The sequence below is a fragment of the Castor canadensis genome, chromosome 16, assembly GCF_047511655.1.
Source record: "Castor canadensis chromosome 16, mCasCan1.hap1v2, whole genome shotgun sequence".
NCBI lineage: Eukaryota > Metazoa > Chordata > Mammalia > Rodentia > Castoridae > Castor > Castor canadensis.
This window is the reverse complement of record NC_133401.1, coordinates 16249028-16272511: the sequence shown is the minus strand read 5'-3', so window position 1 is coordinate 16272511 and position 23484 is coordinate 16249028. Positions and strand designations below refer to the sequence as shown.

At 58.9% G+C, this 23484-nt stretch overlaps 3 protein-coding genes across 6 annotated transcripts; 2 read left to right on the top strand and 1 right to left on the bottom strand.

Annotated features, from left to right (window-relative positions):
• Positions 1-2857: 2857 nt before the first annotated feature.
• On the bottom strand, positions 2858-5150 carry Bloc1s3 (biogenesis of lysosomal organelles complex 1 subunit 3). Its single transcript, XM_020172932.2, has 2 exons — positions 4899-5150; positions 2858-4497 (listed from the first exon to the last, which is right to left on the bottom strand). The coding sequence occupies exon 2, from the start codon at positions 4486-4488 to the stop codon at positions 3889-3891; it is 600 nt and encodes a 199-aa protein (XP_020028521.1). The 5' UTR covers positions 4489-4497; positions 4899-5150; the 3' UTR covers positions 2858-3888.
• A 283-nt stretch (positions 5151-5433) lies between these two features.
• Trappc6a (trafficking protein particle complex subunit 6A) lies at positions 5434-13623 on the top strand. 2 transcript variants are annotated; one of them, XM_020172933.2, is made up of 6 exons: positions 5434-5583; positions 11715-11782; positions 11912-12029; positions 12458-12541; positions 12680-12773; positions 13396-13623. In XM_020172933.2, exons 1-6 carry the CDS (start codon positions 5452-5454, stop codon positions 13425-13427), a joined length of 528 nt encoding a protein of 175 aa, XP_020028522.2. In that variant the 5' UTR covers positions 5434-5451; the 3' UTR covers positions 13428-13623. The 2 variants fall into 2 exon arrangements, with proteins under 2 accessions (XP_020028522.2, XP_073913701.1); XM_074057600.1 differs by having other exon boundaries at positions 5444-5583; positions 11640-11782.
• Positions 13624-15049: 1426 nt separating this feature from the next.
• On the top strand, positions 15050-23071 carry Nkpd1 (NTPase KAP family P-loop domain containing 1). Of its 3 annotated transcripts, none has more exons than XM_074057591.1 (5): positions 15050-15188; positions 16010-16128; positions 17247-17681; positions 19761-19892; positions 21001-23071. In XM_074057591.1, the coding sequence occupies exons 2-5, from the start codon at positions 16038-16040 to the stop codon at positions 22800-22802; spliced, it is 2460 nt and encodes an 819-aa protein (XP_073913692.1). In that variant the 5' UTR covers positions 15050-15188; positions 16010-16037; the 3' UTR covers positions 22803-23071. The 3 variants fall into 3 exon arrangements, with proteins under 3 accessions (XP_073913692.1, XP_020028500.2, XP_073913693.1); XM_020172911.2 differs by lacking the exon at positions 15050-15188 and adding an exon at positions 15296-15385; XM_074057592.1 differs by lacking the exons at positions 15050-15188; positions 17247-17681 and adding an exon at positions 15296-15385.
• The last annotated feature ends 413 nt before the right edge of the window (positions 23072-23484 follow it).

Sequence of the window (23484 nt, the reverse complement as noted above, 5' to 3'; positions counted from 1 at the left end):
TTGGGAGGCAGAGATCAGGAGGATCGTGGTTCAAAGCCAGTCCCCGGCAACTAGCTTGTGAGACCCTACCTCGAAAAATCTCATCACAAAAAAGGTCTGGTGGAGTGGCTCAAGCACCAGTGCCGCAAAAATACAAATAAATAAACGTCTTGCTATGTAGGTAGGCTGGCTTCAAACTCCAGATCCTCTTCCCTCAGACTCCCGGTTTCTGGGATTCCAGAAGTGCATCACCACACCCCCCCATCATGAATGAGGTGGTAGACGCCCGGTGGAAACACCTGCCCCCAGGTGAAGAAGGGGGACACTTAGGGAAGGCTTCCCAGAGTCGCCCTCAATCTACTTGGGGCAGCTGATTATAGGCTGGTGGACCAGAGAAGCTTCCATCAGCCTTGTGACTCCAAGGACCCCATCACTTTGTGCACATAAAAACACCACCATCTCCAGTGGGCAGAGGAGGGACAGCCTCCGCCCTGACAGGCCCTGCCGAAGGACCCTGGCCCAACATCAATCCATCCCCAGATCCTCCCACGCTGGCATCCCCCCAGGCCATCCTGGACCCTCTCCCTCTGTGTTCTTGTCCTCACCTCTCATCTGGCTGGCTCTCCCACACCTCTCCTCTCACCTGTACAGGGGCCTCTCTTGTCCTGGTCGCCCCCAGCCTTCACCTGTCTTGCTTTCCTTCCACCAGTCCTGGTCAGGGCTCTCACGTGTCCCCTGACCTCAGTCCTGCAGCTCTCACCCCTCACCTGGCCGGGTTCTGTACGGCCTGGAGCCACGGGGCGCCCTGGCATAGACACAGACTCTGTGGGACAGCCACCAAGTCACCCGTCACCTCGCGGTGACGGCCGCACGTGCCGCCATTGCAGCCCAGCTAGCCCCAGGAGAACTAGGAGAGAGCCTTGGGGAGCAGGCCTGCTCTGCATGCCCCGCCCCTCGCCACAGCCACGCCCCTCTCTAGAATATCCTCTCGCGTTGGCCACGCCCACAGCCCTAGCACCGCCCCCTGCGCTCAACGCCTGGCACCCTGCACTCAGGAAGCAGAGGACTGAGGAGAGGGAGCTTGAGGCTAGCCTGGGCCACTTAGGGAGACCCTGTCTTAAAAAATGAACAGGGACTGGAGGAGTGGCTCAAGTGAAGAGAGAGAAAAGAAAAGAAGAAAAAGAAAGAGCGGAAGAGCAGTTTTCCAGGGGACTGAGTATTAAAAGGGGCCTCTGTTTCTGCCACACCTCCTGGCCCAAGTCTGCCAGCTGTTGAAATCCAAGGCCTTGGGGCTCCACCTTGGCAAATGGTGTCAAAGATGAATGGAAGTTAGCTTTCAGTTCTGCCCTGGCGGTTCCCAGGTTCTCTCTGGACACTTTTTTTTTTTTTTCTTTTTTTATGGTACTGGGGCTTGAACTCAGGGCCTACACCTTGAGCCACTCCACCAGCCCTTTTTACTTGTGATGGGGTTTTTCAAGATAGGGTCTCGAGAACTATTTGCCCGGGCTGGCTTTGAACTGCGACCCTCCTGATCTGCCTCCTGAGTAGCTTGGATTCAGGCATGAGCCAACAGCACCCGGCTTGGACTCTGTATCTCAAAAAGGATGTTTTTTTTTTATTGTTGCTTTGGTTGCTGTTGTTTTCTGCGGTGCTGGGAACAGCCCAGGGGTCTTGCCTGTGGGAGGCAAGTGCTCTCCCACTGAGCTCCATACTAAATCAGTGTTTTGAGTGTTTTTCAGAGGTGGCTACACTGCCGAAGCAAAGCACAGCTGGAGGCTCCTCCAGGAGGTACATGGGACATCGGGGAACACCAACACACCATGCCTGGCTCAGCAGCCCACCTTCCTTGGGGCCCTTACTGGAGCCGCACTCCTTCAACTCCCCACTGCCCTCCCACCTCCAGGAGGGCAGAAGTCACTGCCCTCTGCTACTTCAGCAAGTGCTGGAATGTTCTTACAAGTCATGTCAATGACTATGGGGACATGGTGGAAACTTTAAGAGGCGGGGCCTAGTGAAAGGAGCTATTGGGGGCGTGTCCTCGAAGCTGTTGGGACTCCAGCCCCTCTTCTTTCTCCTGCCCTCTACTGTGCTGTACTGCTTCACCACAGGCCCAATGACAACAGGGCCAAGTGAGCATGGACTGAAACTTCTGAAACCATGAGCCAAACAAACCTTTCTTCCTTGTGAGTTGACTATCTCTGGTATTCTGTCACAGCAAGGGAAACCTGTTGAACACTGATAGGCCATGCCCCTCCTGACCCAGGGCCTTTGCATATGCTGTCCCAGTGTGTGCAGCTCCTCTCCAGCCCACTCCCACTTACCCCATGGGCACCTCCAGGGCTGAGACATCACCTGTCACTTCCTCAGGGAAGCTGTGCGACTCCCCCCTCCCCAGGTCACACAGATCCCATCACACCTTTCCCAAGATCCTTCTTAAGGACTCTAGTGCCAGAAAAAGTTACGACTATACTATAATTATGAGTCCTAGAACTATTTATAGACTATTCTAGCAATGTCTGTCTCCACTACAGAGCTAGGAGCGAGGGTTGGAATTGGCTTTGGACCCCTAGACGCAAGCACAGGAAAGGTGTCCCCAAAATGTGTGTTGAATTTAGTACAAGTAATACACAACCAGGGCAAAAACAAGGGGCTTCACCGTCAACAGGCCAGGCATGGGGGTCTTTCGTGTGTGTGTGTGTGTGTGTGTGTGTGTGTGTGTGGCGGTGTTGGGGATTGAACTCAGGACTTTACACTTGCTAGGCAGGTGCTCTACCATTTGAGCCACTCCTCTAGCAGCATGGGGATCTTGACACCCCTGTGCACAGCGAAATCACCAACCCAGCCTCCCAGCTCAGGCGGGGACAACACGAGGCACTGGTCACGTGCGGAAATGCTTTGGACTTTAATGTGGGGGTGACAGGGCCCTTCCATCCTGGGGCCGAACAGTAAGCTGGGGGAGAGAAGTGGAAGTGGCCTGAGGTGCTCTAGCCGGTCCAGAAGCAGGTAAGAAGGGGCAGAAAGAGGCTGTCGCTCCCAGGTCCCAAGCCAGGTGAGGAAGCCAAGTCCACGTAGCATCCAGGCACCAACACCGAGAATGCCTGGCACATTCTTTTCTGCGGGGGTTGTTGTTGGTGTTGGGCACAGAACCCAGGTTTTTGCACCTACTGGGCAAAGGCTCTACCACTGCCCTGGACTAGCAGCCCATAGACGCCTTATTGAGCCCAAAGCTCTGGCCAGGGCGGGACTGGACTGGGCCCAAGTGCCTGAAGGGTGCCACACTGGTCTAGGGGAGCTGGGGGAGGACACCTTTTGGTCAGGAGGGGCCATAATTTTGGGTCTTAGAAAGGAAACTATAGGGGTCCCTGAAGCCCAGGACCAGGTAGGTATTATAAGCAGGATGAGAAAAGCAAGGCAAAGTAAATCCTATCTTAAGGGTGCAAGGGGACTCCGGAAACAAGAAGAGGCGGAGCTAATCCTAAAGAGGAGGAGCCAGGAGACAGCAAGATCTAGAACCCGGATGCAACCAGAGCCAAGAAGCCTGGGTAGCCAAGAAAGACCCACACTGTACTGGATATGTGCTGGGGGAGTGGGGTGTCGGGGATCACAGAAGTTGTGCTAGGACTGGAGGCGGAGCCAAGCGAGTGGGGAGGGGGTCCAGACAGCAAGGTGGGACACGGTGAACTCCAAACCCCAAGCTGCAGGTGAACAGACCAAGCCCCATGCCAGTCCCAAGAGCAGAGCAGGATCAGGACCAAAAACAGAAACTAGAGACCTGTCCAGGAGGCTGGGCTAGCCCTACGGTTACAGCAAGCTGAGTGGGGGCAGTAGTAGAGGACACAGGGACAAAGCCAGATACCAGAGGCTGCACGACCCCCAAGGAGCAGAGTCAGATGGGGACATGGGGTCTGGCTAGGCCCTCGGTCCCGGGTCCTGCTCTGGCTCGGTACCCGGCACACCGCGGATGTCCGGCAGCAGGCGACAGCCGGCCACGATGTCCAGGCGCTCGGCCAGCGCGCAGAGGTCCCCGCGCGCCAGGCGCACGCTGTGTGCGGCCGCCAGCCCCGCCGCCTGGGCAGCTGCCAGCCTCCCGGCCAGGGCGGCCACATCGCGGCCCGCACGGCGGTACACGCCGCTCACCGCGGCCGCCACGTCGTGGTCCAGGCGCGCCTGGCTCTCGGCCAGCCGCATCTGCAGCAGCGAGCGCGCGGGGGCCGGGGCCGGGGTCTCCTCGGCGCCCCAGGCCTCCCCCGCCGACTCCCGCTGCACCACGAGTGGGGGCAGGTCCCGCGGCGCGGCCGTCGGCTCCGGATCGGGGTCCGAGTCGGTCTCCGCGGCCTCCCCGGCCACCCGCAGCCCGGTGGGACGGCCGCGCGTCGGGCCCGAGGGACCCAGGTACAGCTCCTCCTCCGACGAGGACGCAGACAGCTCCGAGTCCGTCTCGGTCGCCTCTCCCGGCACCACCGTCCCCGGCTTCCGTGGTGGCCTCCGCCGACGACTCTGGGACGCCATGGCGCGGAGCTGGGGGGCCAGAGGGGCGAAGGGACGGCGTGAGAGGGGAAAGGCGCAGGCGCAGCCCCTCCGCTCATTCTCCTGAGTGCTTCCCATCTGGGCCTCGGTTTCCCCTTTTGTACACTGGCTGGTGATGGGGGCTCTTCAGTGTACATATGGGGAAACAGAGGACCAGCCCGATCAAGGATTCGGGGCCCGAGCTCCCAGACTCCCAACTGAGTTCTTTCCGAATTTGCCTCCTAGCAGAGGCCACACCCTCCATATCATCCTGCAGGCCGGTCTCGGGCCCGGAAGCACGTGGGCTCGACAGCCGCTCAGGGACCAGTGCCAGTCATAGACAGGACGACAGTCCTAGGAGGGAGGGTGCACTAACGAGCATGGGGGAGCAGCGCAAACCCCGAAGGCCATACCAGGTCTCTGAAGCTCCGAGTCCACAAGATGCGCTGCCTGGCGGAAGAAAGGCGGCTTCACCACTGCAATCCCAACCAATAGGAAAGCGGAGTAGGTGGGCGTTGGCGACACAGTCACGTGGGGTTGCTCGGCTACCAATCAGAAAGCAAGTTCTCAGCCCCAGCTTTGAGGGCACGTGTGCGGCCGAATCACATGAATGGAGGAACGGCCAATAGGGAAGGGGTTGGGCAAGCGCTTCCGTGTTATGCTTCGAGGAACTTCTGTAGTGGACAAATTAGGGAGCGTTAAAGAAAACGACAGTGGCTGTGTTATCAGGATGTGGCCAATGAGAATGCTCAAGGGCGCGGAAACAGTGAAGGAACAGAGATAAGGGCGGAACATATTATCACATTTGGCCAATGAGAGTCGGAGTTGGCCTGGCCCTGCCCAGGCTCACGCGCGCACCTCGTGAGCCTGCGGAGAGAAGGCGGGGCTAGTTTAAAACACCAATGGGAGCAGGGATAGGCGGGCTCTCGCTGGAACGCAGGAGGCGGGACTTTTCCAACCGGACCAATGAGAGGAGGAAGCGCTAGGCGGTCGGTAGGCGCGCGAGTTTGGCGCATGGCGGATGCAGTGCTGTTCGAGTTTCTACACACCGAGATGGTGGCGGAGCTGTGGGCTCCCAATCCCGATCCTGGCCCTGGGGTGAGCTCCGGGCCTCGGGAGGAGGAGGAAAGACCGGGTGGAGGCTTCGGGGTGCGCGGAGGGTGTATCCGTCGCTCGGATTCGGACCCTTGACCCCTTCCCTGCCTTGCCGGGTGACCTCGGCGCTGGCTTTGTGAAGTCGAGACAGCACCTTGCTCGCGGGTTATAGCTGGGATTGAACGAGATGACTCAGGGTAAAGCACTTAATTCAAGGCCTGGCACAGAGTAAGCGGTTGGCAATTATAATAATTGGTTAATATCGGGCGCGGATGAGGACTCACCACTCACTCAGTGACTTAATCTTGGTGCCTTTCAGTTTCCTCCTTTGAAAATGTGTGCCTCCTGCCAGCACCTGTGTCTTAGTGTGGGAGGGTCATTTATTCATTCAACAAATACTCATTGAGCTTCTAGTGTATTTCAGGGAGTCTTCTAAGATAGACAACATGCCAGTCCTGGTGAAAAGTAACGCTTTAAGCAGAGGAGTCACACAAACAGCGAAATATGCCATCAGCTAGTGAGTTCAACAGAGAAAGCTTCAGGAGAGTCTGAGAGAAGAGGGATGGCGGTGAATGACGACGGAGGAAGCTTTTATGAGTTGGTGATTGGTGGGGAGAGAACATTCTCTTCATTCCTGGCTGAGGGAAAGGAAGGGTGGCGGCCTGAGGGAGGAGCAGGCGTGGCATTTTGGAAGTTGGTCCTCATGGGGAATAAACGAGCTAAAATTTGAAAGCACTGGGTATGTAATCAGCCCACAAACTCTGTCACCTGGCTGGGGATGTAGCTCAGTGGTAGAGCCCTTGCCTTGCATGCAAGAGATGGCAGGTCACATCCCCCGCACCTGGAAGAAATCTTGCCAAGAAATAAGAGTTGGGGAGCCCTACGGAGTACAGGTGCTTAGTGGGCATTTTTTCACTAATTCTTACTGTGCTCGTGGTCAACGTCTGTGTGCAAGACGTACAGGAGCCTCGAGGAGGGTGTTGCTTATCATCTCGGGGTGGTTTCTCCTGAGTTCATTCATTCATTCAACAGACTTTTTCTAAGATGTGCAAGGAAGCTGGGCTCCGGTGGCTCAGGCCTGTCATCCTAGCTACTCAGGAGGCAGAGATCAGGAGGATGGTGGTTCAAAGCCAGCCTGGGCAAATAGTTCTCCAGACCATATCTTGAAAAAACCCATCACAAAAAAAGGGCTGGTGGAGTGGCTCAAGGTGGAGGCCCTGAGTTCAAACCCCAGACCTGCAAAAAAAAAAAGACACATAAGGAGGGGCCTTCTCTTGGGACCCGCCCATCCCCAAGCTCTGGGGGCTCAATTCTTCCACTTTATACTTTTCTATCTCAATAAACTCTCCTGCTTTTCTTGTCCCTCCCCCCAAAAGAAAAAGACATGCAAGGAGGGCCAGGCATGGTGGTACATGCCTGTAATCCCAGGTACTTGGGAGGCGGTGATAGGATCGTTCAAGACTGGCCCTGGCCCAGGCAAAAGTACAAGATCCTGTCTGAAAAACAAACTAAAAAGCAAAAGCACTGGGGGTGGTTCATGTAGTAAAGCTTTTGGGTGAGGCCTTGAGCTCAGTCCAAAAACAAAGACCTTCAATGTACCAGGCCCTGCTGTAGGCTCTGGGGATGCCTCAGTGAGCCACACAAAAGTCCTCATGCTCCTAGAGTGTGTGGTATAGTGGAGGGACACAGACAAATGACATTATGACCAAGCCAGGTCTGTGATGTGGGCAGGGAGACATACTATCTGAGACCCCCTCCTTCCTGGCTTTCAAACCAGAAACGCGGGGGCCTTGCCCGTTCTGTCACTAAACATTTCCTGTGTGCCCTCTCCTGCCCTTGTCCAGTGTCACTCCGCCCCTTACTCCCCTGTCACATCTTTACTGAGTTGATCCTGTTAATCTGAGATGTTCAAATGCCCCTTCCCCAAGCCCCCAGGAAAATCTGGGTCTCCTGCATCTGTTCCCGCAGCCTCCTCCTCACTCCCCCTACACTTAGCCCTCATCACAACAGGGTGTATCTGAATTATTATTATTTTGTGTGTGTGTGTGTGTGTGTGTGGTACCGGGCTTTCCATTCAGGGCCTATACCTTGAGCCACTCCACCAGCCCTTTTTTGTGTTAGTTTTTTTTCAAGATAAGGTCAGCCCAGGCTGGCTTCGAACCGAGATCCTCCTGATCTTTGCCTCCTGGGCAGCTAGGATTATACAGGTGACAGCCACTGGCGCCTGGCTAAGATTTTTTGATTTACATCTGTCTCTGCTTGCCAGACTGCATGCCCATATGAGCTGAGACCAGATCTGTGCCAGTCATCACTGTGCGCCCTGGCACACGGTGGGAACTCAGTGTGGACATCCCTACCTGGTGCTGTGAGGGTGGGGCAGGGAGGTTATTCCAGGTTGCAATATGTATTGTTACATATTGTATTGTTTCAATATGTATTGTTACAATACATATTGTAACCTGGAATAACTCCTGTGACAAGGTGAGTCCTAGAGACAAGAGGGGGACCTAGACTCAGGCTGGGAAAGACTTCTTGACTTCACTGCAGAAAGGAATGGAAGGACGAGTTAGCCGTGAGAATTAAGCAGGTTTATTAGCAAAGAAAGCACACTGTCCGCACTGTCGAGGGTGGAGCGTGAGCGGGAAAGACTCGTTCTTTAGTGGCCATGGAGGCCTTCTTGAGGTGTGGTCTGCAGACTGTGACTGGACTCCTCCTGTCTTACCTAATGATTCCTGTCCTTATACCCTGTGACTTCAAACAGTTAGGGGCCAGACCAGAGAGTGTGTCACTTTTTACTGTTATTTTACAGGAACACATTTGGTGCTGTTAGTGACTCTTTGACATGTTTTCCTTTAAGGTCCAGTATGTGGGATTTTTTTGGGGTTTTTTTTTGGCAGCACTGGGGTTTGAACTCAGAGCCCTGCTCTTGCTAAGCAGGTGCTCTACCACTTGAGCCACTTCACCAGCCCTTTTTGCTTGTTTATTTTTCAGACAGGGTCTCTCACTTTTGCCCAGGCTGGCCTCTAAAATCCTAACCACACTGCTGTACCACATAACACCTGGCTTTTTTTTTTTTTTCCCAGTATTGGGGCTTTAACTCAGGGCCTCATGGTTGCCAGGCAGGCGCCCTACCAATTGAGCCACTCCACCAGCCCTTTTCCTGTTTTTCTAGACACAGTCTGGCACATTTGCTCAGGCAGGCCTCAGACCACGGTGCTCCTACCTGCCCCACCTGCTCAGTAGCTGGTACTAAAGGCTGTGTCACCATACCTGGTTTATTTTTGACATAGCCTCTTGCTAACTTTTGCCCAGGCTGGCCTTGAACTACAATCCTTCCAACCTCTACCTCTCAAGAAGCTGGGATTACAGGCATGAGCCACCCCGCCTGGCTCAGACTTTTTTCCCCTTGCCTTTAGTTCCTGAGCTATACAGCATAACAAGTACTTACATGTCATCACACTGTAAATGTCATGGTATTTAACACTCTGTGAGTGCTATGTAATATGCTGTGTCACCAGTCTTTTACATTACATCCACCTAGAGATGAGCCACTGTCTGTGGGAGGGCTGGGGACGTGGCTCTGTGGTAGAGCACTTGCCTAGCGTGAGCAAGGGCCCAGGTGCCATGCTTAGACCCCCCAAAAGAAGAGCTAAGGCCGTGGGAGGATACAAGTAGGTTATATGCAAAAAGATTCCAGCATCCTTGGATTTTTATCTGTGGGATCCTGGAGCCAATAACCAAAGACATAGTTTTACCTGACTTAGCCCTCAGAACAACTCTCCAGCGTGGACCTCATTGTCCTGGTTTATTTATTTATTTATTTATTTTGAGACAGGGTCTCATTGTGTAGCCCAGGCTGGCCTTGAACTCACAATCTTCCTGCCTCAGCTTCCTAAATGCTGGGATTACAGGTGTGGCCACCATACCCGGCTCTTCAGAAGTTCTATATAGAAGAGGTGCTGGGGCTTGGGAGAGGAAGGGCCTTTCGGAAGTGCCACAGGCACAGTTAGGGGCAAAATGAGAACTTGGGCACCTGGGCGGCACAGATCTGTTTTCCCCACTGGCTCCTGACAAGTTTGGTGGCTGCCATTGTCCCCACCTTGCTCACACTTTCCTTTCCTTTCCTTACCCTTGGTGATTGGGAACCGGGTGGGCAATCCCAGAAAGGCATTGTGTCTGGGCCAGGCCCGGCCTGCTCACGTGTATGGGAGAGCCCTGCCTGTCCCGGGAAAATCACAAATCCCAGGCCCCAGAGCCCTTCCAGGGACTTGCAGGCTAGTTCAAGTTTTCCTTCTGTGGACTCAAGACTCCCAGGCTAAGGGAGGTGACTGTGATAGTGGCAGGTGGAGGCCTGTCCTTACCTCCCCCACCCTTTCCTCCTTGTCACCTGCTGGTTCTCTGCCCCTTCCCCCCACTTCCTCTTCTCCTTCCTCTCTCCATCGTCCTCTGTACCCTTTCTGCCTTAGCATTTTCCTTTCAGCAGGTATTTCATTGGCCCCTGTTGAGGGCCAGGCACAGTGGGACCAGCAGTGACAACAGATGTGCTTCAGACAGTCACCTTGTGCCTGTCACACCACCACTGTGAGAAGGTAGTGCCACAAACTCCATTGCACACGTGGGTTAACTGAGGCACGGGGTCACTGGATAACCTGCCCCGGGCTTGCGTGCAGTAAATGGTAGAGCCAGGATTCAAACCCAGGTGATCTGAAGTTCACTACAGGAAAACGTGAACTTGCCGCTAATCCTTCTGGCTCCCTTTCCCACTCCTTGTCCGGCTGGCTGACCCTGGGCTGCCATCCTGGCTACCACCTGGGCTTGGCCCTGCCCTGCTCTCTCAGCCACGTCCAGGTGCCTGTCACCTCGCTAGGCACAGCAGACCTGCTCCTGGGACATCACCTAGGAGAAGTGGCCACCAGGTAGTCCCAGCTTAGTGACAGCCAAGGCTGCATTAGGTGCTGAGATGTGGAGCCCCAAAACCCCTTCCTTTGTGGGGTTTTCCTGCAGCCAAGGGCTTTATCCCAGGTCAGCCAGGGCTTCATCTGTCACCTAGCTTGAGGGATGAGGCTGTGTGCTGGGGCTGGGGAGGCTGGGAATCCTCCCCATGGCTAGGAAGCAGAGCATCCCGTGCCCATGCACACACAGGAAGGAGCCTGCCTCGTCTCCCAAGGGTGGGTGGTGGCTCGTTGATGGCTGAGGGCAGGAAAGGGCCTGGTGACTGCAGTTATCTGTGGTGGAGCCCAACAGAGGGAACAATTCCTCCCAGCCTGTCCTCTGCTTGTCCCCTTCTGGTCTGGTGGGTTCTCTCCAAGCATGGCACCCCCACCATGATTCGTTCTGGGACTCTGGATGTCCCCAGACTGGGCCTTTTGTCACTCCGCTCTGTCCAAGTCTCTCAAGTAAAGAAACACATACAAGCCGGGTGTGGTGGTGCGTACCTGTAACTGCAGCTACTCAGGAGGCGAAGGCAGGGGAATCAAGAGTTTGAGGCCAGCCCAGCAGAGTTAGTGACAGCTATCTCAAGAACAAAATAAAAACCGAAGGGCTGGGTGCATGGATTACGTAGTAAAACCCTTGTCTCCCATGTGAGAGACCCCGGGTTTAATTCCAGGAAGACAAAAACTTCAAACATGCTGTCCCCTCCCTGGGCCCTTCCATCTCAGCCCTGGCCCAACATGGGATCCTCGCTGCCCCTGGATACCACGTGGCACTGCCAGGCTGCTCTTGCCTTCCTGAGCACCCAAGCGCACATCTCCCTCGACCCCTTGTGGCCTCCTGGGGGTTGTGGCTGACTTTCAGACTTGATGGTGACTTTCATGGCCACCCTTCCAGTGGCCCAGCCTGGATTCTTGCCACTTGACCTGGGGATCGTTTCAGGAGATCGAAAGAACTCACTTCCAGGGCTTGTGGTACGTGTGAGCCCCCGGAGACACAGAGCCAGAGGAGTGGTCTGCAAAGCAGGAGGGGATGGGCCGGCCACCCGCTCTGAAGTCTTCCATCCGCTCCTGCCTGGCTGGGCAGGAGGCCTCTCCTCTCCTCACTTGCTCTGTCCTGGATTACAGGTCCCCTGCTCTTAGGGCTCCCTTGCAGCTACCATCCCTAGAAGCTCTCTGAGCCTCTCTTTGGTGGCCTTCTAGGGACCCAAGATGAGCCTGTCGGTCCTGGAGGGCATGGGCTTCCGTGTGGGCCAGGCTCTGGGCGAGAGGTGAGAGCTGCCTCCCCGCTCTGGCTGGGAGGGTGGGCAGGGCCTGGGGCGGGTCCCTTGCTGGGTGGGGAAGGTGACATGGCTCCATGTACAGATCTCCCCCCCGCCCATCGCCCCCCCCCCCACCAGGCTGCCCCGGGAGACCCTGTCCTTCAGGGAGGAGCTGGATGTCCTCAAGTTTCTGTGCAAGGACCTGTGGGTGGCCGTGTTCCAAAAGCAGATGGATGGGCTCCGTACCAATCACCAGGTGGAGACCCCACGCAGGGAGGCTGCAGCCGTGGCCTCTGCACAGTCCTCTAAGGGAAGCCAGGACTGCAGTTCAGAACATGCAGCAGCCTCCCAGGAGTGAGCCCCAGAGCAGGCGGAAGTGTGGCTGGCAGCTTCAGGCCGTGGCGTGACGCCGCTTGTCTCACACTAGTCCCTGTTCCCATTGAACACCCACGCTGTGGTCGCTTCATGGGCCAGGTCCCCAGCTTCTCCCGGAAGCCACACAGCCAGCTGGGTAGGGCAAGTGCTCCCTGGGGGGTGAACGCCAGGGCTAACTCTGAAGGATGGGCCTGATCATAGGGTGCTGTGGGGGGGGGGTCCTTCCAGACCTCAGCCCAATGGGACAGGGTCCTGGCTTCCCCACTCCCCGGGTGATGGCCCACCCCCATGGCTCTCCTCTGCTCCCAGGGGACCTACGTCTTACAGGACAACAGCTTCCCCCTTTTGGTCCCCATGGCCTCGGGCCTGCAATACGTAGAGGAAGCACCCAAGGTGAGAGGGGCTGGGAGTGTCCCCTTTGGTTCCCACCTGCCTGGCCCACCCCAGGGTAGGCCTCTCCCCAGGTTCCGGGGATGGGACCTGGGTGCTGGCTTCCCCTCCTCCCACAGTGCTCTGTGTCCCCCACCTCAGTTCCTGGCCTTCACCTGCGGCCTTCTGTGTGGCACCCTCCATACCCTGGGCTTCCAGAGCTTGGTCACTGCCTCCGTGACGGCCCTGCCTGCCTGTGAGTCACTGGCGGGAGGGGGGGTCTTCTTATGCCTTGAGTGCTGGTTCCAGGGTGTCACTGGCCCTGCTCCCATATGGATGCCAGGGAGGCGACCCCAGGCTGCTGAGCCCACGGGACAGATGTGGGAGTTAAGGCCCAGAGTTTATATTACTTTCTCAGGCCACACGGCCAGTATGGGCCCGTCTCTGCTCCCGGCTCTGGGACAGCCATAATTTCAAGCGTTTCTTCCCAGCACAGAACCCGGGGGACATAATAGACGTACTGGTCGGTTTCAAAGGAGTGGGAATGTGTGGCCCCTCTCTGACACCTTCCTGTTCCCTCGGTCAGTGGGGGGACCTGGGCTGGGTGACGGCCCGAGTAGCAATGCCAAGAAGCCCAGGCCGGGCCCTTCCCAGCCTCCTGTCCTGCGTGCTTGGCCTGCCTGCCCCTGGCCTCCCACACAGCCCTGGAGTGCCGGCCACGTGGGCAGGGCAGCATCCCCCTTTGACCCACTCACCTGGCAGCCTGAGGTGTGGCTGGGCCACCAAGGCCATCGGGGAAGGGCAGGGGTGAACATCTGCTTTCTGTCTCTTTCCCACATCCCAGCCTCCAGCTAAAGGCACCATTCCTTCTCTTCCAGGCAGGTTCCAGGTGGTGATTCTGAAGTCCTGAGGACCTGGCCACCCCTGCCCAACCTTGGGAGGCGGTCTTGAGGCTGGCGCTCCCCAGGCTCTGGGGGCCCCATGTGCCCAAGACGAGGGTACCAAAGGGAAGTGGGGGATCTGGGAGCAAGGTGGTCCCACACAGTCAGGACTGGTTGGAGGGACCTGGGACTTGTCATTCAATAAAGGTTCTGTGTATGGGATAACAGTGGCAGTGAGCCATCTGTACAGCGGCAGTCAGGGGTCCCTCTGCCCCCCGCTGGTGACCTGAGTTCTTGGGCTTTACATCTGGTCCTGGTTCCTCGTTCCTCCACCACCCCCCAGGCTTGCTGGGTCTCTGCTTGTCACCAAGTCTGGAGCTGCCCTCTGCCTTGGTGGGGCACTGAACACAGCCCTTCCCCGAGGACCAGGACTGGGGTACCCAGAGTGTAGGCAGGAACAGGTCTGGGGGACAGAGAGGTCTAACACCCTCCATGTGCACTGAGTCATACCCAGGACAGCTGCCCCATCCCTGGCTGGGGCTGGCTTCTCTGCCCTCACTGTCGCCTTCATTCAGCCGACTCTGCTGTCCACTGCCTGATGCAGTGCCTCGGCCAAGGTGGGGTGAGACCCCAGTGCTACAGGAAGGGTCTCTGAAGTGTGGCCAGATGTCCCACTTCCTGCCCCTCTCCTGCCCCACGGCTGAGCTTTGTGTCCCCAGATCTGCTTTTGTCCCCTTTGCACATGCTGTTCCCTACCTGGCCCGCTCCCCAAACCTGCTTCCCCATCTGTAGCCAACAGCCCTCGGGACCTCTGCCTACCCACCACCTTGCCCCTTCTGTGTTTGAACTCAGTGGCCCCGAGGGTCCACCTGCACACATTGCATGCTTACCTGCACTGCCCCTGCCTCCATGAAGCTGGGTGCCTTCAGAGTGAGGGGCTGGGGAGGAGACTTCCCAAAAGAATGGGCTTGAAGGAGCCGGGTGCTGGTGGCTCACACCTGTAATCCTAGCTACTCAGGAGGCAGAGATCAGGATTGCAGTTTGAAGCCAGCCCAGGCAAACAGTTCTTGAGACCCTATCTTGAAAATACACATCACAAAAAAAGGGCTGGCCGAGTGTCTCAAGGTGTAGACCCTGAGTTCAAACCCCAGTGCCACAAAAAAGAAAAAAAAAAAAGTTTGAAGGCTGAGGGCAGGAGAGACAGAGCTGCTCCTGCGGACGGAAGAGGACCTGGGCATCAGACGACTTACCTATCCTGGCACACCAGTCACCATGAGGAGAAGACCCTGGCCAGACAGAAGCCCTGCTTTCAAGTCCCCAATCTTGGCCTCAGTTTCCTCGTTTATGAAGTGGACAGCACTGTAGCCCCTTGGGCGGGGTGAGAGTGGAGGTCACCGAGTGAGCAGGCCCATGTGGGTGCTGTTGCCATGGTGATATGTGAAGCATCCCCAGCCGTACCTGGTAAATGGGTCAGCGGCTGCTATTGCTAAGGCCAGGCCCTGAGCTGGGTGGACTCTTACCTGGTCCCTCCTGACAACCCGAAGAGGCAGGTGCCAACCTGGCCCTCTCAGCAATGAGGAAGCCAAGGCCCAGAGGAGTGAAGTCACTTGCCTAAGGTCACACAGCTGGGTAGCAGAGGAACCAGCCACTGGACTGGATCGTGTCCTCTTCTGCACTCTTCCTCCACATCCCACCTCCTGTCCCCACGGCAGGAGGACCTGTCACTGGGGACAGACCCAGTGACCATGTGTGAGGAGTGCAGTGGGCTCCAAGTCCATCACTGTCCTGGGGTACGTGTGGCCATGTTGGGGCACCCAGTCCTAGAGAGCACCGAGCCAGGCAGCTGCCAGGAGGGGGCGGGGACAGGCGGGCAAACCGGTCAGGCGGGCGGCACAGGGCACCTGTTGGGCCTGCGCTGACAGTCGCGGGGCTGGCCCGGCAGCTCGGGGCTGCGGGTAGGGAGCTGGGGCCGCGAGGCCGCCGCCAGGTACGGATCAGGGCCCGGGGCTGGGGGAGGCAGCGGGCAGCGCCCCGCACCTGGCCCCCAACCCTCACCACCCCACTTCCTCCTTCCCTCCCACCTTCACCTGTTGCCGCCAGCCACGCAGCTTCCTTCCCCAGGTTCGGCTTCTCACCGAACCCCATATGCCCCACCTTGCCCGAGTATGCCCACCAAATCTCACGGCTCCCCAGGTCTCTCCTGCCTCCGCGCCCTCATTCAGCCCGAGGTCTGCCTGGCTCTGATGTTTCAGTCGCCCCCAAGCTCAGATTACATCAGCCTTCCCAGCCCCCCAACCATTCTCCCTGACGCTCCTCAGCCCACTGGCTCCTTGTCCTTGGCCCACATCCACTCAGCCCCCATCCAGCCCCTAAGCCACCCCCACCCCACGCCCATCCTCCTTCCTGTGGCTGTGCTGACCTCTGGCTTTTACTTGGGGAACACTTACTGTGCACAGCCTGGTGACATCAAGACCCAGCATCAGGAGAGGACCTCTCACCTGTCCAAGTTCACCTGGGGCCATCCTAGGGCAGGGCAGGGACCCCGACCTCAGCTCTCTAACCCATGTCCCGGGGGGCTGGGCACTGAATCTGCTGTGACCCTCCTGCTCAGGGGCAGGCCCTCGACATCACGGCCCGCCATGCAGAAGCACTACAACGTCCACTTCACCAAGAGTGCCCGGAGCCCCACCGAGCGCTACTTCTTGGATCCTGAGTTGGGGCACCAAAAAGGTAAGGGCTCAGTTTGCAGGGCCAGGGGTGGTGCTGAATGATGGTGGACGAGGGGAACTGCAGGCCTCAGGGAGAAAAGTCACCAGTACCCCCTGAGGTGGGTTGTTTTTGTTTTTGTTTTTTTTTCCCTGCAGTACTGGGCCTTGAACTCAGGGCCTTCACCTTGAGCCACTCCCTTTTTTTTGTGATGGGTTTTTTCTGAATAGGGTCTCATGAACTATTTGCCTGGGTTGATTTCGAACTGCTGTCGTCCTGATCTCTGCCTCCTGAGTAGTTAGGATTACAGGCGTGAGCCTCCGGCACCCGGCTTTTTTTTTTTTTGAGACAGGGTCTCACTATGTAGCCTAGGATGGCCTTGAACTCCTGAGCTAGTGGTCCTCCTGCTGAGCATCTGGGAGCACAGGTGCCCACCACTGTGCAGGACCCCTATAGAGGCATGGTGGGGTCCTCGGGGTGTGGCACAGGCCCTGGGCAGGGGTAAGGGGGGGCGAAAGGTGTGCGTCTACACTGGAGATGGGAGCAGGGGAGGCTTCCCCAAAGCTCCATGGGGGAACAGTGTGGGAGGAGGCAGGGGAGGTGGGGAGCCTCTACCCAAGTGTGTCTGAATGAGGAGGGGAGAGGGGGAGGCTTAGTCTCCTGTGGTGACTGCAGGTGTCCCTGCTGGGGTGGGGTGGGGACAATGACATGGCATTATGTTCATTCAGCCTCCCCAGGTTGGGAGGACCACCAGCCTCACTGGTCAGTTCCTCCCTGTACTGTGGTCTGAGCACGAACAAGACCCCACCCCCAAACCTGGCCTATCTCCCCTCCATCAGTCACTCTGGCCTTGCAGTGGGAGAGTTCCTCGCCCACGGCCCAGGCACCTAGGGTGGCAAGATGTCGTTTAGGGTGACAAACCTAAGCCAGTGTGTCTTCCTCCCACCCCTGGAGGACAGAGATCCTGTCCACCCCCCCACACCCATAGCCTCTCCTCAGTGTACCCCTACCTCCTCAGGGCCTCTGGTGCCCCAGGGATGCTCTGGCTCAGCCTCCACCTGAAGACTCAACCTGGTTCATACCAGTGACCCCCCAGGGGGTCAGGGATCCAGGCCCAGTCACCCCCACTTCCTTCCTTTCAGGATGCTGTCATCAATGGCGCCAGGACCCCAAGGCCCCTCGAGCCCATGGGCCCTGTTGGCCGTCCCCCCAGTCACACTGGCAGCAGGCCAACCATGGCCACCGGGGGGGCAGCACCTGGCACCAGGGCCCCCAGAACCCCATCCTGCAGCAGCAGCAGCAGCAGCAGCGGCAGCCCCCACCCCCCAACCCGCTGCGGCAGCGGCTCTGCCCCATTCATGGGGCCCAGAAGGGTCCATCTGCAACCGCCACTGCCCCCATGAGACCAGCCAGCGCCCCCCAGCCGCCCCCTGCACCCACCACGGCACCAGCCACGGCCAGCAGCGGCCCAGCCCCGCCGTCTGCAGCCCGCACCCTCCTGGAGCCCAGCCATCCCACCGATGCCCGGCCCCTGCCGGCACCCGCAGCCTGTGGATCTTTCACCTCCTATGGCTCCGGTGCTCAGCCAGGCCTCCCAGGGGCTCCGCTGCCGCCTCGCTTCGCCTGGGCCTCTCGCTCACTGGCTAGCAGCTGCCTAGGGCTGTCCGCATCCCGCGCTCTGGGCCATCAGGAGGGGTGCTCATCCATGTCCCTGGGTCCCAGGCAGCCACCTCTGCCTCACCTGTTGGGGTCCGCAGCTTCCGAGCCAGGCCCATGCACACTGCCTCTGTCCCCGCTGGGTGGCAGGGGCCTCCCTCTCCCGCTGCTGACACCCTGGCTCTGCTTTCTCTCTCCCCAGCCCTCTCTCCTCTGGCCCAGGAAGCCAGGGAGGACATGGGGCAGGGGGTGACCAGGACATGGGGCAGCTTGTGGCCAGCTCTGGTGTGGGGGAGACAGGTCAAACATGGAGGTACAGTAAGAGGTAGGGAGCAGACGGGGGAGAAGGGAGCAATTCAGCTATGGGAGGGACGCAGCCACCCTCCCGCTCCGTCCATCTGTGACTAAGTGTCACACAGTACGTGTGCCGGGCAGCCAGGCACAGGGCAAACATCTGTCTTCACGGACAGATGCGGGGAGTGGGGGTGGGCACAGGAAACAAGGTAAATGAGGAGAGTTTAAAAGTGTGACACCAGGTGACAACCATATGGGGGACAAACAAATCAGGGAGAGGAGGGGATGTGAGAACTGTAGATGAACTTGGGCCATCGGACCAGGATGCATTATGGTAGCATCTAAGCACAACCTGGGTAGCAGTGGCCCTGGGGACTTCTGACTTCTGAGCCAAGACCAGATGTCCTCAGAGAAGGGGCTGAAGCTGGTGCCTGGGGAGCGGGTGGCTGCAGAGGAGGGCGGGAGGTGCTGGTGGCCTGGCCAGGGTGGTTGGCCATGGAGGTGGAGACGCATAGTTGTTTCAAGGTCTGGTTTGAAAGTGGAGCAATGTGATGAAGGCGGGTACAACAGCCCTGTCACCAGAGCCTCAGGGACAGGATGTCCATTTCACACACAGGAAAATAGAGGCTGAGGGAGGTGAAGTCACCCATTGATTAGGTCTACCTTGGCCACCTCAGCTGACCTCATCCCAAGTCTTCCTCCTGTCTTCCCAGCTCTGCAAGCCATGCCTGGTCCAGGTCCTCTGAAAGGGACCTGTGTTATACATGACACTATGTCCCATGAGGCTACCCCCCAACTGAACCCTACCTCTCTTGGATTTTTTTGTTGTTTGCGGCACTGGGATTTGAACTCGGGGCCTACATCTTGGGCTACTCCACCAGCCCTCTTTCGTTATGTTTTTTTCCAAATAGGGTGTGGAGAACTGTTTGCCCAGGCCGGCTTTGAACCACCGTCCTCTTGATCTCTGTCTCCTGCGTAGCTAGGATTATAGATGTGAACCACTGGTGCCTGGCTTGAGTCCTACCTTTTTGACACCCCAGTTCCAGGTCCAAGAAGTGATGCCCAGGGAGCAAGATCCCCTCTGCTAGGACATTCTCATGCTGTGCCTGGGGCCTCACAGGGCCAGGAATCTGTGCACTAAATGTCACTTCAACACAAGAGCATCAACCTCCATATTCCCTGGGATTAGTGACTGGTGGGCGTGAGGTCCTGGTTGGGGAGAGAGGTCAGGGTCAGGGTCAGGGTGGACAGGAGCCTGTGCTCCTCAGGAACCAAGTTAGCAGAGGGGGCAGACAGGAGCTGACTGGCGTGGGGACTTTGACAGACGGTGGGAAACAGTGTCTTAGCATCAGAGGGCCTGGTGTTCCAAGAAAGGCACTGGGGATCTTCCCAGGAGGCCACGGGCAGGTGGCTGAGCAAGCCTGGTGCCCTAGGGTCAGGACAGCCAGATTTCTTCAAGCCTGTGGGCTAGGGACGGGACAGTTCAGCCTTAGCCTGGTTGGTCAGAGCCTCCAGGGGACATAGTCTGGAGCACAAGGGGCAGAGAATTCTTTACAGCAGGATTTGACCTGAGTCGCCTGGGCCAGTCAGGGACAGGATGCTGGTGCAGAGCAGGGCTGGAGGCGGGCTGTGGAGGGCAGATGGGAGGAGGGAGGGTGGCACCTGGCCAGCCTCATTGACTCAGTTTCCCCACCCCGTCCCCCCAGACATCTTGACAGAGGATGACATCTACTGCAGCTGCCTGGCCAAGACTCTATGCCATGTGCCCGTCCCTGTGACTGTGGGTTTCTATGCCCCCTTTGGCTGTCGCCTGCACATGATGCTGGACAAGATAACCAGTGAGTATCTGGGAAGGGGGATGGGAAGCAGAGCCTCTGGTCCCTGCCCAGCTCCAGGCTGCCCATAGATCCGGTCACTCAAGGCCTGCCAGTCCCAGCCCAGGCAACTGTGACTCAGTTGTCACCAGGTCTTTTCCATGGCCACAGCCTCTGCGCTGTCCCTGCCCTTGCTGTCCTCCCTGGCCTCCTCCAAGCCTTTGCCCTCTTTCTGTCACCTCCATCCCCACTCCAAGGAATTTTCCTAAAATACAGACTGGTCCTGTCCCTTGGCTGCTCAGTGCCCTACAGAGAAAGCCCAGGTCCCTTGCTGAGGCTATAGACTCCTGCCTCGCATCCCCAAGATACCTGTGTGGTTACAGAGAAGGAAAGACCAAAATAGAAGGGCAAAAAGGCTGTTATTTTCCTGTTCTGGGCTGGATGACATTCGAGGTGACAGTCCTGCTCCCTCCCTCACTGGCCTCATAGAACCCGTCAGGGAGTTCTCACAGGATCCATTCCTCAGATGCTCCCAGCATGTCCTTGGTATGCATAGGACACAGTGGTGGCTTAGTTTACCAGTGTCCTGCCCTCCCTGGGCTCACATCCAGCAGGGGAGACAGACTTGACCTCAGACAGTGATGACCCAGAATGGGAAGGGATGAGGGCCTTTGGCCCAGCCTGGGGTCAGTGGGGGCTCCCTGGAGGAGGAGATAGCAGAGCCAGGAAAATAGACCTAGGCTGTGGTGTCCCTGCTAGGGTCCCCTCTTGGAGCCTCTTCAGTACTGCTTAGTCCACCTGCCGCCAGCCTCTTGCCCAGCCCTGGCTCTTCCTCATCCCCCATCCGAGGGCTCTACTTCTGCCCTTGCCCTCCAGCCTTGCCCTCTGACCGCTTCCAGTGCCAGCCAGACCCCAGGCCTCCCACACCCCACCTTCTGCACCTGGTCCCAGCTCTTCAGGGTGGGCGGGCGTGGCTCACCTTCTAGAGTCCGGGGCGCCTCCTGGCGCTCAGTCCTGAGACTTTGCGCCACGTGTCTCTGCAGGGGCGCCCCGCCCCTTCCTGGCCCCGCCCCCAGGCCTGTCCGCCAATCACGCGGCCTCCCGCTCTCTCTCCCTCCTCCCTCCCCCGCAGCGCTGATGCAGCAGGAGGCCCGGCAGCGCGAAACCGAGGAGCTGCGGCGCGTGCAGTGGCGGCCGCGGCCCGTGCGCGGCTGGGGCGTCCCGCAGCTGCTGTGGTACCTGGTGTTCCTGCAGCCCATCATCACCGAGCTGCACCTGCGACGCAAGAACGTGCAATTCCTCTTCATCCGCTTCAGCGCCTGGCAGTACGCGGGCACCGACAAGCTGTGGGCCGGCCTGGTGACCACGCTGTGCGAGGGCATCCGCCACCACTACGGCGCGCTGCCCTTCAGCGTGTACTCGGTGCTGGGCAACAAGCCCACCACGACGGCGACGAGCTTCTGCCAGCGCGAGTGGCACTGCCGGCGTCGCGTGTGCCTGGCGCTGCTGGCGCTGCTGGCGGCGCTCTGCCTGGGCGTGGGGCTGCTCTACCTGTCCCTGGGGGGCCACGCGCTGGGCCCCCACGGCGGCGCGAGTGGCAGTCTGCTCAAGGTGTTCGGTGGCGCGGCCACCACGCTGTCGGGCTCGGGACTGCTCATGGCCGTGTACTCGGTGGGCAAGCACCTGTTCGTGAGCCAGCGCAAGAAGATCGAGCGGCTGGTGTCGCGCGAGAAGTTCGGCAGCCAGCTGGGCTTCATGTGCGAGGTGAAGAAGGAGGTGGAGCTGCTCACCGACTTCCTCTGCTTCCTGGAGATCTACCAGCGGCGGCGGCTGCGCGTGGTGCTCGAGGTCACCGGACTGGACACGTGCTACCCGGAGCGCGTGGTGGGCGTGCTCAACGCCATCAACACGCTGCTGTCCGACAGCCACGCGCCCTTCATCTTCATCCTGGTCGTGGACCCCAGCATCCTGGCCGCGTGCCTGGAGAGCGCGGGCAACATGAAGGGCACGGCCGACAACGGCTACCTCTTCCTCAACCGCACGGTCACGCTGCCCTTCTCCGTGCCCATCATGGGCCGCCGCACCAAGCTGCAGTTCCTGCACGACGCGGTGCAGAGTCGCGACGACCTGCTGTATCGCGAGATCACGCGCAAGCTGCGGCCCCCCGGGGGCGAGGGCGGCGGAGGGAGCGAGGGCGCGCAGCTGCTGGCCGTGGAGACGCAGGCCGGGGCGGAGCGCGCGCAGGGCCGCATAGACGCGGAGGCCGCGCGGCGCATCCAGGAGGCGCTCTTCTGTCTGCACGACGAGCGCGACTGTCTCTACGAGTACGTGCCCGACAACGTGGTGTCCATGCGGCGCATCGTCAACACGGTCCCCATCACCGTGCGCCTGCTGCAGCAGCAGCAGCAGGCTGACTTCGGGGGCCCCACTCCCCGCCAGGCTGTGGCGTGGGTCGTGCTGGCCAACCAGTGGCCCTGTCGCCTCAGCTGGGTACTGCAGTGCCTAGAGGACCGGCAGCAGGCCGGGGGCGCGCCCGATGGCCGCGCGCGCCTTTGGGACGTCTTCTGTGACAACAGCCGCGAGCTGCACACCATGACCAAGGCGTTGCAGAATGTGCTGGACCTGGACGGCGACCCCGAGCTCTTTGAGCGCTTCCTGGGCGCCGACTTCCCCTTCACGGTGGCCGAGGCGCAGAGCCTGCTGCGCTGCACGGTCAACCTGGACCACTCCATCCGTCGCCGGATGGGCCTCATCCGGGCAGTCAGCGCGCTCAAGCCGCCCAGCCCGCCCAGGTCCCCTACCCAGGCCTCCCCCACCGCCGCCAGCGGAGCCAGTAATGCGGGCCGGATGGCTGGGCAGGCCACTGAAGCCCACCACCACCACCACCACCACCGGGACCGAGCCCACCAGGGCAAGTCAAGGCCGGTGGCCTGAGCCGCTTCGCCCCAGGGTCCAGCCCAGGTGGACCTGGGATGGGAACTCCTGCCCTGATGAGGGAGGAGGGAGTGGGACTGGCCTCAAGGCCCCCCACAGAGGAGGCTCGCTGTGGCCACACCCCCTCCCTCTAGGTATTGCGGAGGCAGAGAGGGAGGCAGGCAGGAGCCTCCAGGAGTGGGCGGGTGGCAGTGCCAGTGTGTTGACAGCGGAACAGAAGGGCCAGTGAGGAAAGCAGGGTCCAAGTGCAATAAAGATGTGGAAAGCTGGGTTGGTCTTCATGTCCTGGATTCCCTGGCTTGGTGAGGCCTCAGGACCAGGCACGCCCTGCCTTGCCCTGCCCACTTCCTCCTCAGGGAGCCAGTCCTCTGAGCTGTGTCCTGGCAGCCCAAACTGGCATCCTGGGCGGCAGAAGAGCTGCGGGGGCGGTGGGTGAGGCTGCGGAGGCCAGAGAGATGAAGGGCAGGCCGGCCACGTTGACTCAGGCAACGGGAGTGCCTGGGCCTCAGGGGATCCCAGTCCTTGTCCCCACGCCCTACCTTGGCTGCTGTGGGCAGGGCAGGAGCTGGCATTTCCGAGGGCGGTGCCCCAGGTGGCCTCGAAGGCTGCTCCATTTCAGCACCGTGGGCCAAATAGGTCTCAGCTGGTGGGGTGGTTGGCATTGCCTCCCCAGACGAGTAAC